Source organism: Brienomyrus brachyistius, chromosome 8, assembly GCF_023856365.1.
Source record: "Brienomyrus brachyistius isolate T26 chromosome 8, BBRACH_0.4, whole genome shotgun sequence".
NCBI lineage: Eukaryota > Metazoa > Chordata > Actinopteri > Osteoglossiformes > Mormyridae > Brienomyrus > Brienomyrus brachyistius.
The window spans coordinates 23,755,651-23,767,971 of NC_064540.1; the positions used below are offsets into that span (position 1 = coordinate 23,755,651).

General features: G+C 48.8%; 1 protein-coding gene across 1 annotated transcript in view; it reads left to right on the forward strand.

Annotated features, from left to right (window-relative positions):
- Window positions 1-248: 248 nt before the first annotated feature.
- iqsec2b (IQ motif and Sec7 domain ArfGEF 2b) overlaps window positions 249-12,321 on the forward strand; it is a 47,112-nt gene continuing 35,039 nt past the window's right edge. The window contains 1 exon segment of the mRNA XM_049022016.1: window positions 249-970. Within this exon segment, the coding sequence (XP_048877973.1) occupies window positions 552-970 (419 nt within the window). The 5' untranslated portion in view covers window positions 249-551.

Genomic DNA, 12,321 nt, shown 5'->3' on the forward strand with positions numbered 1-12,321 from the left:
CCCGGCCGGCGGCCCCTCTCCCGTACCGTGCTCCAGCAGCTGGAGGGGTGACCATGACAGGCGCAGAGCGTCGCTGTCCCTGCCTCCCGCCGCACGCCTCCCTCTGCCCCGTGCCTGAGGATGCAGCGCTCATACGCTTCGACACTCTGGCTGTTCCAGCTCTTTCTCCCACTGCAGCTATGAAATGCTTTCTGGGAACTGGGGTTTGTGGTTCTGAGACGCAGTGAAAACACCCCCCCCCCCACACACCCAAAACGCACCCCCTCCCCCACCCCACCCCCCGTGATGTTTTTGCAGTAACTGTAGTTCAGACAGTGACTTGGACTGATACAAACGTGAAAATACGTTTGGAAACATAACCTGACCGCCAACTTCTCATTAACCTCAGACCAAGGACAAGTTAGGAGGACAGCCAGCTTTTGCTCTTCTCCAGCCTTCGCTGTACAATTCTTCTCCCCCCCACTTCTTAGTGGGGGGGGGGGAAACTAAGAACTCGCCGCCCGGGCAATCCTGCCCTACGGCTGCAGTGACTTGGAGTTGAGGTCCTGACCATGGAAACGGGCCAGGGCAGCCCAGAGAGCCCAAATCGGGCAGTGGAGTACCTGCTGGAACTCAACAACATCATCGAGAGCCAGCAGAAGCTCCTAGAGACACAGAGGCGCCGCATCGAGGAGCTGGAGGTCCAACTGGACCGCGTCAGCCAGGAGAACAAGGACTTGCGGCTGGACCGCCGGCCGCGCCTGCCCGACGCCTCTGGCTCCACCCAGCAGGGCCAGCCTGGCTCCGACGCCACCCTCCCCACCAACTCGCACGGTGACTCCGCCCCGCCTCCTCCCCTGCCTGCGCGGGAGCGGCGTGGCCACGCCCGGCTCACTCGCGGCCTCTCCTGTGGCTCCGCCCCAGTGGAGAGGGGGAGACCAAACCGACCTGACTGCTCCAGTGCCGGTCACGCCAAGACTCTCCAGAGACAGTGAGTTTCTCCCACGATTCTCTGCATTGGCTGATATAGGTGCCGGCGACTTTAGGATTCACTTTAAGCAGGTTTTACACGGTTTCTGTTTCATCACAGTCGGCAACTGACAGTCTTATCTGTGTGAAATAATTTGGATTGGTTGTTAACATGTATTAGCACCAAGGATATTTAAGGAAAATTGGGGGCAGGAAATCAATGGGGGTTATCTGAGAACTGTTGATTAAGAGATGATAGTCATGGCTGTGCGCGTTGGTGATGAGATGAAGAGCCTGTACAGATGTCATAGATTTGCCAAGATAACCTTCGAAGGGTGGCATTTCAGGAGTATACGATCTGAAAGGGGCACAGCAGGAAGTTTATTTCAGGAGGTTTGCATAAATATGGGAAGTCCTTGCGCTTTGGATCTGGGAACAAACTGTGATCTGATTGGTGGATGATGGTGCCCTTCTGTTGCTTTTGTTTACATTGATTTGCCCTCCGCCTGATTTGTCAACTGGGTGAGAGTGGCTGCTGTTTGTGCATGCGCTTGGAAAGCAGCCAATCATAGATGTACACTGCGCTCAAACTTTGACTGTATGCAAACTGTCTTACCGATTGCAATCTTAACTGAAAAAAACTGGGGAGTGTTTGGAAATATTTTACTGCTGAAAAAAATTCATTCATGAGATATCTGTGGATGTTTTGGTGTTTATCTTAGAGCTGGGTTTGTTTTAAAGTGACCTGGATTACCTGGGTGTATGTGGGTTAACTGCATTGTTATTTTGTTTAAAAGCCATGTTTAGTCACATGATCTGGGGGTCTGAGGGCAGCTGCATGCTTTCATTGGTTAAACTGTCAAATGGCCACAGGAAGGAAAGCTGGGTATGTGTGCTACAGGCATATGCTCAGGCTGACACATAAGGAGCCCCACACTCTCACTAGCTGCCAATTATGTCATTTAAACTGAGCTAATGGTTAGCAGGGTGGTCATGCCCCCATCAGCTGGTGGAATCCTGTGTTCAGCCTCTCTGTTTGGTCTGAATGCAATGAGGGGGTCAGCACCTCAGTGGGGGTTTTGATTATGTGGATGTTCTCCAGATCACTGGGACCTTGCTTAAGTTCCCCAATGGCAGCATCAGTCTATCAGAGTTTGAACCAGCAACCTTCCAAATGTGGGTGCAGAGACTCAACCCACTGAGCTGCCGTCCCCCTCTGGATTAGCTGGTGTGTGTGATGTTCTGTGTGTTTGCATATGGATGTGGGTGGTGCCTTTACCTATTATCAAACAGTGTGCGAGAAGTGTAACAGCAGTGTGAGGCTTCCATTGTCAGGCGTCTGTCAGCAGGCTACCCCTATGCTGTGTGGGCTTCATGGGGGACAGAAGGCGGGAAAGAGGGTAGCGGGGTAAAAAAGAGAGAGGGGTCAGTAAGAGGGAACAGAGAGAGGGTATAGATGGAGAGAAAGAAAATGGGGGAAAGAGGGAGTGAGTATGGGGGAAAGAGGGAGTGAGTTTGGGGGAAAGAGGGAGTGAGTATGGGAGAAAGAGGGAGTGAGTATGGGAGAAAGAGGGAGTGAGTATGGGAGAAAGAGGGAGTGAGTTTGGGGGAAAGAGGGAGTGAGTATGGGGGAAAGAGGGAGTGAGTATGGGGGAAAGAGGGAGTGAGTTTGGGGGAAAGAGGGAGTGAGTATGGGGGAAAGAGGGAGTGAGTATGGGGGAAAGAGGGAGTGAGTATGGGGAAAGAGGGAGTGAGTTTGAGGGAAAGAGGGAGTGAGTTTGGGGGAAAGAGGGAGTGAGTATGGGGGAAAGAGGGAGTGAGTATGGGGGAAAGAGGGAGTGAGTATGGGGGAAAGAGGGAGTGAGTATGGGGGAAAGAGGGAGTGAGTATGGGGAAAGAGGGAGTGAGTATGGGGGAAAGAGGGAGTGAGTATGGGGGAAAGAGGGAGTGAGTATGGGGAAAGAGGGAGTGAGTATGGGGGAAAGAGGGAGTGAGTATGGGGAAAGAGGGAGTGAGTATGGGGGAAAGAGGGAGTGAGTATGGGGGAAAGAGGGAGTGAGTATGGGGGAAAGAGGGAGTGAGTATGGGGGAAAGAGGGAGTGAGTATGGGGAAAGAGGGAGTGAGTATGGGGGAAAGAGGGAGTGAGTATGGGGAAAGAGGGAGTGAGTATGGGGGAAAGAGGGAGTGAGTATGGGGGAAAGAGGGAGTGAGTATGGGGAAAGAGGGAGTGAGTATGGGGGAAAGAGGGAGTGAGTATGGGGAAAGAGGGAGTGAGTATGGGGAAAGAGGGAGTGAGTATGGGGAAAGAGGGAGTGAGTATGGGGGAACAGCAAAATAGAGGGAAAAGAAAGGGGCAAAGTGAGATGGAAAGAGAGACAGAGAGGGAGAAGGGATGGGGGGAACAGTGGATAAAAAAGAGGGAAAGTGAGATAGAGGGAAAGAGTGACTGAGAGGGAAATGGTGGGGGGGGGGAGCAAAGTCCCTAAGGGATTCTTATTTTAATTAGACGGCAGGTTGTAGAGGTAGCCTCACCCGACTGTCTGATAACACACCTTAAGTGTCAAAACAAAGGATTAAGGTGGGCTGTAGAGGTCCGGTCTCTTCACGGCTTTTTAAGAAAAGCCTGGCAGAGTGTGGCGGTCTGCTGAGAGGGGCCCTGGTGGAGGGGGGTGTGCGTCTGTGTCCTGGCAGCCCAGTAAGCCTTCGTTCCCCATGTGGAATATGGTCTAACAGTGAGTGGGGGCGGGGCGGCGGGGGGGGGGGGGGCAGGGGCTAAGGCCACAGGCCCCTGAAGTGGGAACAGTTGCAGCTGGAGAGTTTGACAGCCCTGACTGACAGGAGTGGAGCCACATCATTAGGAAGCCACAGTGCATAAAGGCAGAGTGAGGAAAGACACCGGCATCAGGAGCACAGAATCCGGTGCCCTGCATTTCCTCTATGATTCCTTCTCAGTGTCCTGTGTGCTTCCCAGTGCACTTTCCTCTAGGTTTCCCTGTATGGTTTCCTAGACATTTTCCTGTATGATTTTCTGTGTGTTCACCAGTCAGTTTCTTGTGCCTTTCCCATTACCATTTTTTTGGACAATTGCCACATGGTTTCCTGTAGAGATTCTTATACATTTTTTATTCAATTTACTGTATGATTTCCTTTCCAGTTTCTTGTTTAGATTTCTGTATGATTCCACCCTGGTTTCCTGTATTTTTTCCTCTCTGGTTTCCAGTACAGTTTCCTGTATTTTTTCCTCTCTGGTTTCCAGTACAGTTTCCTGTATTTTTTCCTCTCTGGTTTCCAGTACAGTTTCCTGTATTTTTTCCTCTCTGGTTTCCAGTACAGTTTCCTGTATTTTTTCCTCTCTGGTTTCCAGTACAGTTCCCTGTCTGATTTCCTCTCTGGTTTAGAGTACAGTTTCCTGTCTGATTTCCTCTCTGGTTCCTGGTATGGTTCCCTGTCTGATTTCCTCTCTGGTTCCTGGTATGGTATGTTGTCCAGTATACCTAAAGGTTTCCTGTTCTTAGCGAACGTAGCTCTCATGTCCCTTTACCAAGCCAATTGCTTGTGGGTGGATTAGAAGCAGGTTAAGGCGTGTTTATGCACTCGTTTCGTAGGGCTGGGGGGTGGGCAGTGGCAGAAGAGGAGGTGCGGGAAGCGTACGAAGCATAGAGAATAAACGCTATGCAGAGAAGGCGAGTGGGCGGGAAGGACAGCGAGGGAGATGAAAAGGCATTGAGGCACAGCACGGTGCTAATTATACCATTGTGTTGGGGAGAAAGAATAGAGTGGGAGTGTATGGGAGAGAAGGTGGGAGTGGGGGGGGCTGCTGATACCTCACAAGACTGAGGGCACTGGAAAGGGTTTGCGCTAAAGGGAGGGAGTGCACAACATGTGTGAGAGAGTAAGACAGGCAGAGGGACAATGTCTGACTGACTGTATGTGACACAGTGTGCAAGTGTGTATGTGTGAGTATATGGCTGTGTGTGTGTGTGTGAGTATATGGCTGTATGTGTGTGTGAGTATATGGCTGTATGTGTATGTGTGAGTATATGGCTGTGTGTGTGTGTGTGTGAGTATATGGCTGTATGTGTGTGTGTGAGTATATGGCTGTGTGTGTGTGTGCGTGAGTATATGGCTGTATGTGTGTGTGTGAATATATGGCTGTATGTGTGTGTGTGTGAGTATATGGCTGTATGTGTGTGTGTGAATATATGGCTGTATGTGTGTGTGTGTGAGTATATGGCTGTATGTGTGTGTGTGTGAGTATATGGCTGTATGTGTGTGTGAGTATATGGCTGTATGTGTGTGTGTGAGTATATGGCTGAGTGTGTGTGTGTGTGAGAGAGAGAGAGTATATGGCTATGTGTGTGAGTATATGGCTGTGTGTGTGTGAGTATATGGCTGTATGTGTGTGTGAGTATATGGCTGTATGTGTGTGTGTGAGTATATGGCTGTATGTGTGTGTGTGAGTATATTGCTGTGTGTGTGTGAGTATATGGCTGTGTGTGTGTGTGAGAGAGAGTATATGGCTGTGTGTGTGAGAGAGTATATGGCTGTGTGTGTGTGAGAGAGAGTATATGGCTGTGTGTGTGTGAGAGAGTATATGGCTGTGTGTGTGTGTGAGTATATGGCTGTGTGTGTATGTGTGTGTGAGAGAGTATATGGCTGTGTGTGTGAGAGAGAGTATATGGCTGTATATGTGTGTGTGAGTATATGGCTGTGTGTGTGAGTATATGGCTGTGTGTGTGTGAGTATATGGCTGTGTGTGTGTAAGTATATGGCTGTGTGTGAGTATATGGCTGAGTGTGTGTCTGAGTATATGGTTGTGTGTGTGTGTGAGTGTGAGTATATGGCTGTGTGTGTGAGTATGTGGCTGTGTGTGTGAGTATATGGCTGTGTGTGTGAGTATATGGCTGTGTGTGTGAGTATATGGCTGTGTGTGTGTAAGAGAGTATATGGCTGTATGTGTGTGAGTATATGGCTGTGTGTGTGTGAGAGTATATGGCTGTATGTGTGTGTGTGTATGTGTGAGTATATGGCTGTATGTGTGTGTGTGTGAGTATATGGCTGTATGTGTGTGTGTGGGTGTGTGAGTATATGGCTGTATGTGTGTGTGTGTGTGTGTGTGTGAGTATATGGCTGTATGTGTGTGTGGGTGTGTGAGTATATGGCTGTGTGTGTGTGAGTATATGGCTGTGTGTGAGTATATGGCTGTATGTGTGTGTGTGAGTATATGGCTGTATGTGTGTGTGTGAGTATATGGCTGTGTGTGTGTGTGAGAGAGAGAGTATATGGCTATGTGTGTGTGTGTGTGTGAGTATATGGCTGTGTGTGTGTGTGTGTGAGTATATGGCTGTGTGTGTGTCTGTGTCAGTATATGGCTCTGTGTGTGTGAGTATATGGCTGTATGTGTGTGTGTGAGTATATGGCTGTGTGTGTGTGAGAGAGAGTATATGGCTGTGTGTGTGTGTGAGTATATGGCTGTGTGTGTGTGTGTGAGTATATGGCTGTGTGTGTGTGTGTGAGTATATGGCTGTATGTGTGTGTGTGGGTGTGTGAGTATATGGCTGTGTGTGTGAGAGTATATGGCTATGTGTGTGAGTATATGGCTGTGTTTGGGTGTGTGAGTATATGGCTGTGGGTGAGTATATGGCTGTGTGTGTGAGAGTATATGGCTGTGTGTGTGTGTGTGTGAGTATATGGCTGTGTGTGTGTGAGAGAGTATATGGCTGTGTGTATGTGTGAGTATATGGCTGTGTGTGTGTGGCTGTATGTGTGTGTGTGAGTATTTGGCTGTGTGTGTGCGTGTGAGTATATGGCTGTGTGTGTGTGTGTGGCTGTATGTGTGTGTGTGAGTATATGGCTGTGTGTGTGTGAGTATATGGCTGTGTGTGTGTGTGTGTGAGGGAGAGTATATGGCTGTGTGTGTGTGTGAGTATATGGCTGTGTGTGTGTGTGTGTGTGTGTGTGTGAGTATGTGGCTGTGTGTGTGTGAGTATATGGCTGTATGTCTGTGTGTGTGAGTATATGGCTGTGTGTGTGTGAGAGAGAGAGTATATGGCTGTGTGTGTGAGTATGTGGCTGTGTGTGTGTGAGTATATGGCTGTATGTCTGTGTGTGTGTGTGAGTATATGGCTGTGTGTGTGTATGAGTATATGGCTGTATGTGTGTGTGTGTGTGAGTATATGGCTATGTTTGTGTGAGTATATGGTTGTATTTGTGTGTGTGTGTGTGTGAGTATATGGCTGTATGTGTGTGAGTATATGGCTGTGTGTGTGTGTGTGTGTGTGAGTATATGGCTGTGTGTGTGTGTGAGTATATGGCTGTGTGTGTGTGTGAGTATATGACTGTGTGTGTGTGTGAGTATATGGCTGTGTGTGTGTGTGTGTGTGAGTATATGGCTATGTTTGTGTGAGTATATGGTTGTATTTGTGTGTGTGTGTTTGTGTATGAGTATATGGCTGTATATGTGTAAATTCACATTTACATAATTAAAGCCTTATCTCTGAGCGCCCTTACAACCATCAGAAAGTGAGACCTGCACCCTCTCCAGCCATCAGCAGTGATACAGCAGCTCACCAATTTACCTTTAAACTGCATAGTAATGATACCGGGTCCAAATAATTGGAAATATTTAAAAAGCATTAAAGTGTAATTTAGGAAAACAAATGTAAAAAGACATTTTTGTTCAATCTTCATTTTCATAAATCTCCCCCCAGCAACTAAACACGTCACCTATTTGAAATGTTGATTTTCAGCTTAATTCCAACCAGGTTTAAATTTCGCATCGTCTGAATTGAAAGGTCGTCTTACTGCTTCCACAAAATAAGGAAAAACAAACTTCATCTGCAAAAAAAAAATACGTCATATCTGATTTTAACCCTTTTTATCAATTTTACCCTGAAATGTGCAATTAAACCACACTGGAATGGTGAATAAATTGTGAAATCGACATTACTGGGATCAAAAGAATATAAATATTTTACATAATAAATACTATATATTTAAGATGATAGTATTGTATTTTATAATGTTGATATCTGTATTGAAGCAAAGCATGAAGCAGTTTTTAAAACAACCTCAGTAATCATGTAATTGTCTCTAAAACGTGTTGGATTCTGGACCAATCCATTCAAAGCCGACAGGATTTTTAATTTCACTGGGGGCCGTGGGTGATTTAAAACATACCTTTCTGCTTCCTTCAAATGCTTTTCAAAACAATTTTGTGTAACGATTTGTCTGTGTAAATTTCGTTCCCATATCGGTGAGTGGAGAACAGGAGAGAGCGGACGTCTTTGCAGAGGAGAACCATCCAGCGCTGTGGAACCCAGAGAAGCACTGCCTGCTTTGTCCAGCGGAGCCCCGGACTCCGGGCCTCAGATCCCCATGGGAGGCAGAGTGACACGGAGGCAGGGAGACGGAACCGACGTTCCGTCACACTGTCACGCCGAGCCCCCGGGATGCAGGGCTATTTGCAGCACTTGTGCCTGTGGGAATGTGGGCGTGGGTCTGTGCTGGTTCTCTGTACCGCGGCTCGCGCAGATGTCGGCGGGCAGAGCGCAGGCTGCTGAGTCAGACTGCTGCAGCTCTTTATCCACGCTTCACATCCAGGGCAGCTCAGGCTGGGTCTAAACACTTATACTTATTCGGCCAGTAATGAGGCAACAGGGGCTCCTTGTGTGGAATCACCCTCCGCTTGGGCATGCAGTGTTTAACGTCCATTTCTGAGACTCCGCACCACATGGGGTGTCGGGGGTCCTCGACAGTGACTTTTTTCGCTTACTTATTTATCTGCTGATTTATTTTGACCGTAACACTTGCTGGATTTTCCAGCTCACAGCGACCCACCATGTGATTGATTCTCCTGTTCCCCCCCACAGTGCCCTCTGCCGCCCATCCCCCAGCTTCCTCCTGACCCCTCCTCACAACTTCCTCTCCTCTCTCCCTTCATCTTCCTTCATCACTCTCCCTTTCCATCACCCCACCTTGGTCATCATCATGCTGATTTCCTGGGGGGGAGGGGGAATCTCTCTACTCCCTGACCAAAATCAAAATGTGGTTCATAAAAGGGAAAGTGTGGCATTTTAAAAGTATGCACTATTTTTATATTGTAAGCATAAATTTGTAAATGGCATTGTGGATCTTCTGTACATGTCTGAAGTGTGGGGACTGTTTTTTTTTTTTGCTTGTTTATTGCTTTTTATTTTGTTTATTGTTTTATGTTCCCAGAATCCCTCCTTAGTCCAGTTGCCTTCTGTTCCACTGCTTATACTGGACCGCTGTCCTGCATTTGTCAGGGAGCCAGTATCAGGTTATCTTACTTTGCCCACTTCTCAGGCTGCCAATTGTTTGCCGTTATCCCAGAGAGCTGCTCGCCGATTAGAGGAGCAGAGACTGGCTGCTCGTTGATTGGAGGAGCAGAGGCTGGCTGCTTGCTGATTGGAGGGGCAGAGGCTGGCTCCTCGCTAGCATCCCAAAATTGGCCTGACAGGTTGTTGGGAACATGAAAGGTGGACAGTGTCCATGTTAGAGGCCCAATCTCGGCTGTGGAGTGTCACACTGCCTTGGCTCACTGTTAAGGGGGCCAGCTGTCTCCGGTGGAGGTGAGGGGGCTTGCTCTGCGCCTGCTGGTGTTTCCGCTCAGCCGCCCTCTTTGTAAGAGCCGGTCCAGCAGCTGAACCCTGACCAGGACCTTCTGCAGCATGCTTTTAGAAGCACTCTCATTACCGTCCCTGTTGTCCAGCTCCCTGCTTCTGTGCAGGTCTATGTGACATCGGTCTATGTGACATCAGCCCAGTCTTTGGCTAGTATTCAATGAAAGGCAAAGGGTGCATAATTAATGAGCGGTCAATCCTTGGAGGATTGAGAGTAGAGCCAAATCCATCTGAGTTAATTCAGAGGGTGCAGGGGAAATGTGTATGTAAGCAGCACCCGATGTGTGAGCAGTCCTACGCGGGCAGGAACGCGGTGCCTTTTCCCAGCCGATCGACCGGCTGCCTGCTTCTCTAGAGGGATCGCGGGGGGTCGAGGCTGCTCTGTCAAACGACCGCCCCGTCACGGCTGTTCTGAATGGATCAGCTCTTGGTCTCGCTGCGATTCCTCTGCTCTGCTCACCTTCGATTTGCCGGACCTGACTTTAATTAGTACTGTACCTGGTGGACTTAATAACTGATACCCTCCCCCATCCTGCCATAATTGTCATGAGTGTTGCAGTTCTGCGTGACACGCGTGTCTGCATGTGCTTGTTCACAAATCCGCCTCTCCGTTGTAATGTCATGGCGTCTAAGGCCTTTTTCTTCTTTTGGTTATTGTCAAGATGTCTACTTATTTCCGGAGGTCCTCGAGCCCTCTGCCTGCCTCTGGCAAAGCGATGATCATGCAGGAGAGAGACTGAGCACGCGGAGATAAATACGGATTGGGGAGGGGGTGGGGCAGCTCCTGGAACGGAGTCAGAGGCCAACGGCAGAGGCGGAGTTGCAGATGTCTGTGCAGAAACGGCACTAGCATCTGTGACGCCTGTCAAACAGCAGGCAGGGAGCAGTCACCAGTAATGGAGGGCAATAAGCAAGGGCCTCTCCCTGTGTGTCGTAACAGAACGCGAGCAGAGATACCGAGAAGTGGGCTCATTACGCGCCGTGATTCGTTGAGTTCTGGTATTTGGTGCCTAATTTCCTTTTAATTACGATGTACATGCAGCATTGAGCACTTTGCATTTCCGGTCTCGTCCCTTGGGACTTGCAGTGCGCATGTCATTTCCTGTATGCATTCGTTTTGTCGGGATCGCATGCTGTTTTCTCATGTGGGATTTAGCTAACTGCCGTTGGGGAACGATATTCAGTACTAATTTCCTTAATTTTCATGCATCACAGTCATCTGCCTACGATGACGGTCCTCTGTTTCAAGATTTAAATATCTGGCAAACATTAAACATTTATGACTGATTTAATTATTATGATGATAACCCTAAATTGTTACACTAGCAATTATCCTATCCAATGGGCATGGTGGATCATACAGTAACAAGCCACCTGGAAGAGGTTTAGCATGCATGGCTGTTTGGGATTGTGAGCTTGGCTGTGGGGGGGGGGGGGGGGGGGGATATTGGCCCCTTTCTTTAGAGAATCCTTAACTGGGAGTACTGGTGGGGATGAGCAGGAGCTGGATGCTGTAAGCAAAAGACATCTGGCAGCACGTGATTCTGTATATCCATACGATAAACGCCGTAAAATTAAACCACCAGTGCACGCTCTTCCATATTTTGCACTGGTGGTGAACTCCCAACTCCCCCAGGCCTGTCACTCCTGAAGGTATAAAGCCCCCTATCCACCTCCCCTGCGCCCCCCAACCTGGAGAGCCGCCATGCCGACGGTGCATGGGGCCGGCTACATGTATCAGCAGCCATGCTCCTAAAACTCCATTTGACACGAGTTTGTTTCCCAGATGCTTTTCGGTCAGCTTAAACCCACCGTATAATCTGCCTTCTCCCGCTGTAGTCTGGACGTTGCCTCCCCTGCTGCCGGTATGAGTCAGAGTCTGTCCAAATTGCTTCTGTGTCTTACAAACACCCTCCTCTTTTCCCCTTGTCACCCTGCTATTTTCTCCCCTCTCTCTCTTTTCTTCCTTCGTTACCTACATCTTGTTTCTCTCTCTGTCATTCTGTCCTTTTCCAGCAATTATTTAGCTTTTGTGTAGAAATGTTTTGAAATGTCGGGCTGAATGTTTGAGCATCACAAGCGGGCACGTGTACTTTGGTTCGTGGGCGAGCGTCCGTGGCAGTTACAGCGTTAACGAGCATCTTTAAAACACAATATTGCTTAGTGAAGTGCAGCCTGCATGGTCAGTGGTTGGTTCAGTAGTTTTGTGTTTCTTATGCACCGGCAGAAATGTTAATTACAGGAGATACCACAGTTAAATTCCCTGAACAAAGGAAACAACATGGCTTCACTGCAAACAGCAGAGCTGCAGTGAGAGAAATGGGACCAGTTAATAACGAAAAGAGCAGCTCGGTGTTTTACAGCAACCGTGCCTCGTCTTCAGTGTTGTGATCCTCTGCATTTTCATTTCAAATAGTTTGTGTTCGTTTATTTCCTTGGCTGTTCGACAAAAGCGAAGAGTGTCTGCCCTGCGGGTCACGCAGACGAAGCAAACATCGGCTGCAAAAAGGCCCCCAGCCGTCTGTCCTGCTGTTCACGCAGACCAGGCAAACATCGGCTGTGAAAAGGCCCCCAGTCGTGCGGCCTGCAGATCGTGCAGACCAGGCAGACATACACTGTGAAAAGGCCCCTGACTGCCTGCCCTGCAGTTGACGCAGACCAGGCAGACACTGTCTGCGAAAAGGTCCCTGGCTGTCTACTTTGCAGTTCACGCAGACCGGGCAGGCA